At 48.3% G+C, this 12,624-nt stretch overlaps 1 protein-coding gene across 2 annotated transcripts in view; it reads left to right on the top strand.

Moving 5' to 3' along the window:
- Window positions 1-11,545, top strand: part of LOC138978141 (DIS3-like exonuclease 2) — a 31,181-nt gene extending 19,636 nt beyond the window's left edge. For both annotated transcript variants that reach the window (XM_070350791.1, XM_070350790.1), the window contains exons 19-24: window positions 713-799; window positions 1,651-1,798; window positions 2,569-2,699; window positions 3,335-3,439; window positions 10,003-10,170; window positions 11,321-11,545. In XM_070350791.1, coding sequence (XP_070206892.1) covers window positions 713-799; window positions 1,651-1,798; window positions 2,569-2,699; window positions 3,335-3,439; window positions 10,003-10,170; window positions 11,321-11,368 — 687 coding nt within the window. In that variant the 3' untranslated portion in view covers window positions 11,369-11,545. The remainder of the gene's footprint in view (window positions 1-712; window positions 800-1,650; window positions 1,799-2,568; window positions 2,700-3,334; window positions 3,440-10,002; window positions 10,171-11,320) is intronic.
- Window positions 11,546-12,624: the final 1,079 nt, after the last annotated feature.

The raw sequence follows: 12,624 nt of genomic DNA, 5'->3' as shown, positions 1-12,624 counted from the left end.
AATTTGGCAAGATGGTGTATGATGACAAGGCCCCAAAAAAACATACATAGCATCTTGACCTTGCTTCAAGGTCAAGGTCGCAGGGGCCATAAATGTTGCCTAAAAAACAGCTATTTTTCACATTTTTCCCATTTTCTCTGAAGTTTTTGAGATTCAATACCTCACCTATATATGATATATAGGGCAAAGTAAGCCCCATCTTTTGATACCAGTTTGGTTTACCTTGCTTCAAGGTCAAGGTCACAGGAGCTCTTCAAAGTTGGATTGTATACATATTTTGAAGTGACCTTGACCCTGAACTATGGAAGATAACTGTTTCAAACTTAAAAATTATGTGGGGCACATGTTATGCTTTCATCATGAGACACATTTGGTCACATATGATCAAGGTCAAGGTCACTTTGACCCTTATGAAATGTGACCAAAATAAGGTAGAGAACCACTAAAAGTGACCATATCTCATGGTAGAAAGAGCCAATAAGCACCATTGTACTTCCTATGTCTTGAATTAACAGCTTTGTGTTGCATGACCTTGGATGACCTTGACCTTGGGTCAAGGTCACATGTATTTTGGTAGGAAAAATGTGTAAAGCATGTGAGTCGTATGGGCTTTGCCCTTCTTGTTTGTGGTGTGGTTGTACTGAACATTTTGAAAACTGTTTAACTTTTCATACAAAGAGCACAACATTGAATGGTTTTCTTATCTTTTCAGTTGTCACTGGCACGCTATACAGGAGAAGATGAGTTGTCCATGGCTCGTCTCCAGGTCTTGGTTGTCCTGTGTTCCAGACCCATGCAGGTCAGTGCCATGCTGGATTATTTGTAGGCACGTTTTTGGCTCACGTAAGTGTAGCCTATGCGATCGTAACTTTGTCTGTCTGTGCGTGCGTGCGTGCGTGCGTGCGTCTGTGCGTGTGTATGTCTGTGGTAGAAACTCTAACATTTGAAGACGTCACATTACATTGACGTCACATTATGACGTAAGAGGGTTAGACGTCACGCGAAGGAAGTACTGACAGTCTCGGTCATTATTATTTTGAGCGCGCCGAGACTAGTTGGCAGTCGTGTCCTTGTAAGTAGGCTACATGCAGACAGACAGATCTAGATCTAGTGTCTCGCTTTCTTGCACAGTTTCACCTATGCTCTGTCTGTGTGTGTGTGTGTGTGTGTGTGTTTGTGTGTGTGTGTGTCTGTCTGTCTGTGTGTGTGTGTGTGTGTGTGTGTGTGTGATTGAGTTTGTGTTACTGTTTGTCGATTTCTTACGTGAGCCTTGATGGCTTCGCCTCTTGTTCTCATTTTGAACATGCACTATCAAATGTCTCTTTTCAAAATTGTTGCGTGAAATTTGCACTTCAGTCCTGCAAGAGTATTCTCATTGGAAAAGAGGTGAATATTGATTTCTAACTGAATAATTTGCTAAATTACTATTATCGTGCCTTGTATGTGTGGCGTGCAGGGTTTATCTTTTGGGGGGGGGGGGGGGGGGGTGGTATAGAGAAGAAGAATTTTGTGCTCTTAATTTCATGAATCATAATCATTCTATTACCCTGTAGCATATATATATGAGTCAAGTGATGATAAATGTTTCGTTCTCTGATGTGGATTGGTTACTGAAATCTGCTTGCATCTCAATCTGCGGTGCGTGTGCAGAATGCCAAGTACTTTTGCTGCGGAGTTCTGGCGGATGAGAAACTGTACGCTCACTACGCCCTCAACGTGCCGCTGTACACTCACTTCACTTCTCCCATTCGCCGCTACCCTGACGTCCTCGTCCATCGCACTCTGGCCGCTGCTCTCGGTGGGTTCAGCGTCTTACTTTTCCTGTGTCGTTTTCTGACTGTGTGGGGAGTCATTGAATGTGTGTGCTTGCACTGAGAGCAATGATGTGTGCACAGTGACAGCTGAGAAAATTGGGTCTTAAAAAGAAGAGCGTCTTTAAATGTACAGAGGTTATGAACAGGTCTGTGTGTGTGTGTGTGTGTGTCTGTGTGTGTGTGTGTGTGAGTGTGTCTGTCTGTCTGTGTGTGTGTGTGTCTGTGTCTGTGTGTGTGCCTGTGTCTGTGTGTGTGTGTCGGTGTCGGTGTCTGTGTGTGTCTGTCTGTGTGTGTCTGTATCCGTGTGTCTTGTGTCTGTGTGTGTGTGCCTGTGTGTGTGTGTGCTTGTGTCTGTGTCTGTGTGTGTGCGTGTGTGTGCGCCTGTGTCTGTGTGTCTGTATCTGTGTGTGTGTGTCTGTGTGTGTGTGTCTGTGTGTGTGCGCCTGTGTCTGTGTGTGTGTGTGTGTGTGTGTGTGTGTGCGTCTGTGTGTGTGTCTGTGTCTGTGTGTGTGCGCCTGTGTCTGTGTGTGTCTGTGTGTGTGTGTCTGTGTGTGTGTCTGTGTGTGTGTGTGTGTGCCAAGAGGAAGGGGGGAAGGATATACACTTTGCTTGCCATTTGTGTGTGTTTTGGGGGATTCAGTGTTTGTGCGAGTGACACGGATTTGGGTTGGGAAGTAGTGTGTGTCTGCATGTGTTTTGGGGAAGGTTCATTCTTTTTCGTTTCTTTTCATTACAACTTGTTGGTGATGTACAGGTTATAACGATGTGACACAAAGGTCATCGGGAGAGTTGCAGAAGATTGCTGAAAAGTGTAACGACAAGAAAACCAACGCTAAAATGTGCTCAGAGAAGAGCAATGAGATCTACTTCTCCATCTTTGTAAAGGTACAATCTAATTTATAAAGCTTGTTTCTCGTGCGTGTGTGTGTGTGTGTGTGTGTGGATGATGATGATGATTCCCCTCCTCCCTCTCTCTCTCTCTCTCTCTCTCTCTCTCTCTCTCTCTCTCTCTCTCTCTCTCTCTCTCTCTCTCTCTCTCTCTCTCTCTCTCTCTCTCTCTCTCTCTTATCTTTTTTTGCTCTCTTTCTATCTCTGAATCTCTATCTCTCTCTTTCGCTCTCTCTTCCCCTCCTCTCTCTCTCTCTCTCTCTCTCTCTCTCTCTCTCTCTCTCTCTCTCTCTCTCTCTCTCTCTCTCTCTCTCTCTTCCCCTCCTCCCCCCAGGAGTATAATCAGCCTTTGTTTCCTTCAGTCTCAGGTTGACTGCTGAATGTGGTTTGTCAGTACATGTATGTGGTTGCAGATTCAAAGAATGTTGACATGATTGTTTTTTAATGGATTCATTGTACATGTTCTTCTTTATCGAACTGTCTTGCTCACAGGAGCTCGCTATTCATGCACCATTGCCCTTACCGCTTCTCCACAGTTTCAGTAGCCGTGTGCTTTTTGCCAACTGAGCTATGCATTGACATTTTTTTCTTACTCCATATGCAATACCCTTTCTTGGTTCCCTTGATTGCAGGAGGCGGGTCCCCTTGAGGAGAAGGGCATGGTGATGGCCGTGCTGGACAAGTCGTTTGACGTCTACTTCCTGGCCCTGGGCGTTGTCAAAAGGGTGTACTGTGAGGTGAGAATCCTACATGATGATCTGACACTTTGACCACATGTGGAATGAGAGAGAAAGGGATTGAGAGAGTGTGGGTGGGTGTGTTTGTGTGTGTGCCAAAGATCTCCTCCAAAAGCTCTTTCAGAGTTGAATCCGTGTTGTTGTTCTGAGGGAGAACGAATGAGATTGTGTGTGTGTGCGTGCGTGCGTGCGTGTGTGTGTGTGTGCCAAAGATCTCCTTCTAAAGCTCTATTAAATTACATATTCTTACTCCGAATCACATAAAGAGCATTGACGCAGTCTGAATAGCTAAGGTCTGAAAAGGCTACCCGTCTTAAAGTTTAAAAGGGAAGCAACCCAACCACAAAAAAGGTAAACACAGCTATGGCAACGACCATATACCCGGGGAGTTACCTCCCCTGCCGGGTATGTGACGTCACTTCCATTGCTGCACCACGTGGTACACTCATTCGACATCTTTCAGTTCTGACGAGAGGTCGTGTTTTCCATAGGCTCTGTGCGTTGTTGGAGTTTTCATAACACCCACCGACCACCTACCCGTCTGCTTTCCCTCTACCTGGTAGTTGGTGAGCTCTTTCCATTTTACCTTACCTATCGTAAGAACTTTTGGCTGGTTATTGATAATTTTCGTCCTTTTCGGACTTGTGAAATTTTGTCAGTAACTGTTGTTGTTGTTGTGTTGGCCGCCATTTGCATTTTGGCCGGCATGGCAGAGAACGCGAGTAGACGTGGCAAGGGCGATGTTAAGGGCAAAATTAAACCTAAATCATCCTCTCAAGGTTCTAAACCTGTGTTAGTTGTCCTTTCGGACAAAGAGAAAAACACTGTCATGTCTGTTACCATTTCTCCTCCCGGACACGCTAGCGCGAGCGGTTCTACTTCTACTTGCGTTACGTCGGCGGCTTGCTCGTCCTCCGTTTCTTCAGACGGGCAAGCTTCACTTGTGTCTTCGTTGTTGAGCTCTTTGGTTCCAGAGATTCGCAGTTTAGTTCGCGACGTACTTAAGCGTGCTACTCCACCGGAAAGCACCGTACATCCGCCTGCAGTGAGCGATGCCCGCTCTTTGGCTTCCTTTTCCGGTTTTGTGGTGACGGCTTCCTGTGCTACCGGAACTTCGACTACTCCTTCGGCTTCTGCTTCCGCGGGGAGCTCTCAAGGTACGTCGAGCTTGTCCTTCGGCTCTAGTGAAGCCACTGGACTGTCCCTGCTGGGACGGAGCTCATCTGGCGCGGGTCACTCCCGCTTTCCTGCTCAGTCTCGTTCAGTACCCATTGAGCGTGAGTTCGTTTCTGAGCAAGGGCGGTTTCCTTCGGAAGTCGCGCTTCCGGGTTTTTCCGGAAGCGAAGGTCCTCCTTCACACTCCCATTCAGCGGCAGGTGTTGGAGTTGACTGTGGACTGGCCTCCGGGCAGCAGGGCTTCCGGCCTCAGTCATCACGACCAGCGTTTCCACATCAAGGTGTGGCTTCGCCGGCCGTGTTTCCGGCTCAGACCGGATCTGCTTTCTCTCTTCCGGGTACTCCTTCTCGGATGTCCTTGGTTGAGAGTCAGCTTCCTGACTACGGACGTTTGGGGCATTCTTCCCTTCACTTTGGTGTTGGGTCGACACCCCTTCCGGTTCCGGCGGCTTCAAGCTTGCCGTCAGCGCTCCCTTCTCTGCCTGCTGGTATGGTTACGGGACATGACGGTTTGCGGTCTGGGGGGTTTCCGGTTTCGGCTTACCCTGACCGCCAGCTTGCTTCCGGTTCTGTTGACTTTGGTCAAGTTGATCATGGCTATTCTGTGGCTATGTAGCCAGTGAGCAACCTCGCTCGGGATTTCCGGCGCAGCTCAAGCGTGCTTTGGAGGCTGCCGCGGAAGTTACTTCCCGGTATTTTCCGGAAGGTGCTTCTGCTAAGGGTTCTTCAACCTCAGCGGCTCCGTCAGCTATGGCTGACTTCCGGTATGCGAAGGAGGGCGACGAGAGCTTCCGCTTTGCCGAGTCTCCTTCTGTGGCATATCAGCTGTCTCAGGTTTTGGCTCGTCCATCTCCTTCCGGAAGTGGTCTCCCCTGCACGCCTGTTCCGTTACTGGTTCCGCACGGTCCAGTTCCGGAAGAGGCTCAGTCTTACCTAGCTTCTATGGCTCACGCTTCTTCTTTTACCCCCTCTGGTCTTAAGAAGTTCGTGCTGCCGAAGTTTTCTCGCAACTTACTGGCTTCTTTTGCTCTTCCGCGTACAACTCTGTCTGTTACGCCGGACTTGCATCCTCTGTTGGCCAAGCCAATCAAGCCTTCCTCGGGTGTGGTCTTGCCTGATCACACTCTTCTGGCTTCTGAAGAGATCAGTCGGCAACTCCTGGAGTTGTCCTCCATCTCGGAGACTCTGATCAGATCTCTCTCTCGCGCTCTTACTGAGACGCTTGATCCTTTCTTGCTCAGTCGTGAGCAGGACGCTGATGACGTGTCCACGCTCCTCTCGGCCCTGGCCAGGGTCAATGAGGAACAGATGCGTCTGTCTGCCCTTCAGTACGTGCACTCTGTTTCGTGTCGTCGGGATTTATTCCTCGCTCACTCTCAGTTTTCTGAGCAAACGACACTGGACACACTCAGAGCTTCGCCGGTTGTGGAGGGGTCTCTGTTCGGTCCTCTGATTTTCGATGCGCGAAGATCAGAGATCCAGTCCAACAGGGATCAGCAGTTTTCGGATTTCTCCCTTCAGGCTTTCAAGCAGGCTAAGACTTCTAAGCCCAAGCCTCCTCAGGCTTCCGGCTCGTCTAAGCCTGCCGGCACGAAGCAGACAAAGTCTTCTTCTCAACCCTGGAGGGGTTCGAGAAAAAGATCAGCGTCCGGCAGGGGGCGGGGTGGCTCTAGCAGCAAGCCCCACCCCCAATGAAGTGTTCCCGGTTTCACCCCCCCCCCCCCCCCCGCCCTCCACTCTGGTGATGGCGGGGGGCCCCTCCCGGGCTCTATCACACTGGTCGGCCACCATACACAGCCAGTGGATAGTGGGCGTTGTGGGATCGGGTTTTCGTCTACTTTGGCTGGACAAAAAGGCGCCGCTTTCCCGGCGTCCGCCGGCATGCAAGCCCCCCTCCTCGCAGGAGGCAAGGTCCGTCCTTCAGGCGGAAATTGTCACCCTGGTGCAGAAGGGCGCGGTGGAGAAAGTCCTAGACCACAGCTCTCCGGGCTTCTACGGGCGGCTTTTTGCCGTTCCCAAGTCGTCAGGAGGGTGGCGTCCCGTCTTGGACCTATCGCAGCTCAACACTTTCTTGAGAACGATACGGTTCAAGATGGAGACGCCGGCTTCGGTCAGGGACTCCCTCCGTCCAGGAGACTGGGCGACCTCCATCGATCTGACAGATGCATACTTTCATATTCTCATGCATCCGTCCGACCGGAAATGGCTCCGTTTCCGGTGGGGCGATCAGATCTTCCAGTTCCGCGCTCTTCCCTTCGGGCTGTCTCTCGCACCATGGGTCTTCACCATGGTCGTGAGACAGCTATGCGCACTGGTGAGGTCGCAGGGTATCCGGCTCAGGGCATATCTGGACGATTGGCTCATCATGAACCAAAGCCGGACAGGTTGCTCGGGTCATACCCAGTCTGTTCTTCGTCAAGCCCACTTGTTGGGCTTTTCGATCAACACAACAAAGTCGGAACTGATTCCGTCGCAGACGTTCACTTATTTGGGAATGTCTTTCAGCACGGTCCCTTGGACTGTCCAACCCTCTCAGCGGCGGGTGGACAAGCTCCAAGCGCTTATCAGGTCCACTTTGCCTCTCCTGCGGGCTTCCCTCCGGACGCTGGCATCCATCTTGGGACAGATGGAATCCATGGCTCTCTTGGTGCCTCTGGGCAGAGTTCACAAGCGGCCTCTTCAGCTTGCTCTGAAGCCGTATGTGGACTCTGCTCATGTGGACTGGAACGTCCTCGTCCCTCTCCAGGGATGGTTCCAGTCAGCGACCCTTCCGTGGTTGGACTCGGACTGGGTCTGCAGAGGTGTGCCGATCGCCTTGCCTCCCCCAGACACGGACCTCTTCACAGATGCGTCTCTGTCGGGTTGGGGAGCGCACACAGACCGACAGACTGCGTCGGGCCTGTGGTCGGCAGAGCAGAGCCACTGGCACATCAACCTGCTGGAGCTCGAGGCTGTGGCCCTTGCTCTGGAGGAGTTTCGGCCCTCCCTTCACGCCCATCATGTTCGTCTGTTCACAGACAACACGACTGTGGCAGCTTATCTGAACAAGCAGGGGGGGTCGCGGTCCCCTTCTCTTTCGAGAAGGACCTGCGAGATTCTGGTCTGGTGCTGGCACCATCAGATCACTCTCACAGCCAGGTACCTTCCGGGGAGCTTGAACACTTTGGCGGACGCGCTCAGTCGCTCCGACAAAGTGCTTCAATCAGAGTGGACGATCACTCAAGGGGCACTGCTTCGCCTTTGGGCCCTCGTCCCAAAGCCTCTGGTGGATCTCTTTGCCACCCGTTTCTCGAAGAGGCTGTCAATCTTCGTCTCGCCATTCCCGGATCCCGAGGCTTGGCAGACAGATGCATTGGCCTTTCCCTGGACAGGGCTTCAGGCCTACGCCTTTCCTCCCTTCCAGCTACTCAGTCGAGTACTTCGGAAGGCGGAAATGGAGGGTCCGGATCTCCTGTTGGTCGCTCCTCTGTGGCCGTCTCAGGTTTGGTTCCCAGACCTTCTAAGGCTCGCCCACGGTCCACCAGTTCCGCTCTTTCTCACAAAAGGGGAACTGGTGCAGCCTCACACCGGCATACCACACGAGGATCCCTCGTCTCTGAATCTTCACGTGTGGAGGTTGTCCGGTCCTTTCTGAGGCGTTCTGGTGCGTCTGAGCAGACTCTCGACTTAGTGGAACGCTCTCATAGGGCTTCTACGTCGTCAGTCTATGCTTCCCACTGGAAGGCCTGGGTTGCCTGGTGTCAGGCCCAGGGTTTGAACGCGCTAGCCCCTCGGTCTATGCACGTGGCAAACCATCTTTCTTCGCTTGCGTCTCAAGGAGCCTCTGCTTCCTCCTTGAGGGTTAGAAGATCTGCCATTGCGGTAACCTTACGCCAGATGGGCCGCTCTATTGACGTCAGTGGAGTCATTTCACGGGGGATTAAGGGCGCTGCCCTTAAAGAGATTTCTACTCGTTCCCCCATGCCAAAATGGGATCTTTTCCTGGTGCTCGAGTTCTTACGTTCTGCACGTTTTGAACCTCTGGTCACGGCGAGTTTCGCTAACCTGACGCGCAAAACTCTTTTTCTGCTACTAGTAGCTTCTGCGCGCAGAGGAAGTGAGATCCATGCGCTCTCTGGAAACCCGGAGGATATCTCTAAAGAACCTGATGGTTCTATTTCCTTGCGTTTCCGGCCATATTTTCTGGCTAAGAACCAGACCCCTGACCAGGCCTCGCCTCTGGTTCGCGTCAAACCTCTGACTAGCATACTGGCTCCCGGACATCCGGACGCCCTTAATTGTCCTGTGCGAGCCCTTGACATCTACCTTGCCCGGTCTCAACCGCTTAGGTCGAAATCTCAAAAACTCTTATTTATCTCCATTAATACTGTGAGAAATAAGGATATTGCAAAGACGACAATGGCTCGGTGGGTGTCCGCTCTGATAAAACAAGCATATGAGTGGAACCTTGCGGAAAAGGGGGGGGCACTGCCTGCTTTCCCTCTGAACTCTGCTAGAGCTCATGAAACCAGAGCTTGGGCGTCATCTTTGGCCGTCCTACGGTCACGAAAGCTGGACGAGGTTCTACGCACAGCCTACTGGCGTTCTGAGGATGTCTTTTTGAACTTTTACCTCAGAGATGTCTCCGCTGTTCGGCAAGATGGTTCAAGAACGCTACCTGCCTTGATCGCAGGTGGCCAGTTCATTTCAAGGGTTTGAGGTGAGTTTGGTTTTTCATTCCCACCGCCTTGTTGATGCTATCTGCTCTTTATGTGATTCGGAGTAAGAATATGTAATTTAATCGAAAATTTTTAAGTAAATTTTCATTTCATTAATATACTTACCCGAATCACATAGTGTATTCCCTCCCGCCAACCCCGCTTATGATATTTTAGTTTTCTTTAATGTCGAATGAGTGTACCACGTGGTGCAGCAATGGAAGTGACGGCAGGGGAGGTAACTCCCCGGGTATATGGTCGTTGCCATAGCTGTGTTTACCTTTTTTGTGGTTGGGTTGCTTCCCTTTTAAACTTTAAGACGGGTAGCCTTTTCAGACCTTAGCTATTCAGACTGCGTCAATGCTCTTTATGTGATTCGGGTAAGTATATTAATGAAATGAAAATTTACTTAAAAATTTTCGATTTCAGAGTTGATTCCGTTTTGTTGTTGTTCTGATGGATAACGAGAGAGAGTGTGTGTGTGCGTGTGTGTGTGTGTGTGTGTGTGCGTGTGTGCGTGTGTGTGTGTGTGTGTGTGTGTGTGTGTGTGTCAAGACCTGCTTCAATGAGTTCTGTTGTTGCTTTAGTGTGTTAGAAAGAGAAGGGTATCTCGATCTGTATCAGAGAGAAAGTGAGATGCATTCATTCATTCATTCATTCATTCATAATCATTTCATCAATGAATTTCAGCGGCTACCATTGGAGAGTTTCACGTACCACAAGGAAGGCAAGAGACCGGAACTGACCATGGTGTGGAAAGCAGATGATGGATGCCCCCGCCTGGTCAAGCAGAAAATCTCCATCTTTTCTCTCGTTTCATGCCTGCTTCAGTCAGACTCGGAGCCACTCAGGTGGTCGGTGAGTAGATGAGATGCTTAGAATTTCAGGAACGCAAAAGAAGAAGAAGATGCTTAGGATGTTAAAGGCATAAGTGACAGAATTTGGAGAAAAAAGGTGTTGTTAGGGACCAAACACACTTTTTAGAGTAATGTGATAAAAACCGTTGGCAGGAGATGATATACTGATTTCCACATTTTTAACTTTTTTAAATTTTCAGGGTCCAATCTATCCACATACCAAATGGTTTTGCGATAGTTTTAAGAACTGAACCGGTTAATTTTGGTAAATCCTGTACATTTTGAGTTGAATTGCCCCAAACGAGGGTTCTAGGCCCCTACTATATGCATTTGGATGCTTGAAATATCTAGTTAAAAAGATCATCTTTTTTCTTCTGCGTTCATGAGCTGAAACTCCCATGTACACTAGTGTTATTTACATGAGTGGGTTTTTGAGTCACTTGAGAAAAAGTGACTCTATGTAATCGGTCAGTGTTAGTCTGTCCGGCCGGCCGTCCGGCCGGCCGTCCGTAGACACCACCTTAACGTTGGACTTTTCTCGGAAACTATCAAAGCGATCGGGCTCATATTTTGTTTAGTCGTGACCTCCAATGACCTCTACACTTTAACGATGGTTTCGTTGACCTTTGACCTTTTTCAAGGTCACAGGTCAGCGTCAAAGGAAAAATTGGACATTTTATATCTTTGACAAAGTTCATCGGATGTGATTGAAACTTTGTAGGATTATTCTTTACATCAAAGTATTTACATCTGTAGCCTTTTACGAACGTTATCAGAAAAACAAGGGAGATAACTAGCCTTTTCTGTTCGGCAACACACAACTTAACGTTGGGCTTTTCTCGGAAACTATAAAAGTGACCGGGCTCAAATTTTATGTGAACGTGACTCATTGTGTTGTGAATAGCAATTTCTTCCTGTCCATCTGATGCCTCATATAATATTCAGAACTGCGAAAGTGACTCGATCGAGCGTTTGCTCTTCTTGTTACAAGTATGACCGTTTTTACCCTTCCATTTAGGCAGCCAAAATTCGATTTCAGAGGGAAAGTAAGAAAGATCGACTGAATATGTTTTTTGTGCATAATACTCAACGTTCTTTGATTTATTTTTTGAAATTTAAAGCTCATTTTGTCTCTTTGTTTTGTGTGACAGGCAACTATGCGTCGACCTTTGGATGGGGATCCTACCATTGTCGCTTAGACATCAATTTGCTGACCAAGGGTGCTCTTTTCAGACTGTGATATCGTCAGTCTTTGTAAATAGAGATACATGTCACTGCCATGGACAAACTGTGCTGAAATGAAATTTGCCAATCGAAGTGCAGAAGGAAAACATTTTATGACTGTGTGTTGGATTAAATTAAGGATGATTTCTTGAGTGATTGTTTAGCTTTTGTGTTAGGATTTCTTGTTCTTTTTTGCTGTTCTGGAGGTGTGTGTGTGTGTGTGTGTGTGTGTGTGTGTGTGTGTGTGTGTGTGTGTGTGTGTGTTTATTGTTTTGATTTGGTTTGGTTTGGGTTTTTTTCTGCAGGTACATGAATTCAATGAATGGAAGAAAGACATAATGTGTTATGGTAATCATGTGCAAAGCCAAAAATCACCTTTGTTAATCATTATGGTGAACATAGTTTTGCATTTACATAAAAGCATGATAATGAGAATGTGTTGGAATAATTGTATGCTTTAATTGTAAAGTCATTGTGAACATTTCTGGGTGTCAGTTAAGTGTGTGTCTGTGTGTATAGTATACTTTAGTTCATCTGTCTGTGTACATGTTGTCATTTATTTTACAAGGGCAAAGAGAGTGTATGTTTTGTTGCTTTTTGACTCACCTGAGAAATTGGTGAGTATTAAGATTCATATGTGTCCGGTGGTATGGACGGCCATCTGGCCGGCCGTTGAGGTTATCTCGGAAGTTTTTAAAGCTAGACCTCTGAAACTTTGCATACTTTTAGGGTTTGATGATTTCATGAAGTGACCCCAGTTTGGTTGACCCTCGTCAAATTTGGGGGTCACAGCGGGGTCATGTTCGTTTCATAAAAACTTAACGTTGAGGTTATCCTGGATGTCTTTGTAGCTAGAGCTTTGATACTATGCACACTTCTGGGGTTTGATAATCTATCGACTTGACTTAACTTAAGTTTGATTGACCCTCGTCAAGTTTTGGGGTCACAGGGGGTCATGTTCGATTCATAATAACTTAAAGGTACTGAACTTGTCTAATCCAGGTGCACGGAGCCCCTGGGGCTTTTGGTCATACCTCAGGCAGCTATCCGTTAGAAGAACTACCAAGTTTCATTGACTTGCACCCAAAGAGTCAAGAACTGCGATTTTTTTTACGAATTAATTTCGTACTCGGACCCGGCTGGTCTTGACCTATTTTTGGATCTAAATTTAGATCAGGTAGATCACCATATCATTCACAAAAAGACACGTCACTAGCATACTATGTCAGAC

Source organism: Littorina saxatilis, linkage group LG10 (genome assembly GCF_037325665.1).
Source record: "Littorina saxatilis isolate snail1 linkage group LG10, US_GU_Lsax_2.0, whole genome shotgun sequence".
NCBI classification, from domain to species: Eukaryota; Metazoa; Mollusca; class Gastropoda; order Littorinimorpha; family Littorinidae; genus Littorina; species Littorina saxatilis.
Note: the sequence above shows the minus strand (reverse complement) of the source record. Positions and strands in the feature narration are given on the sequence as shown.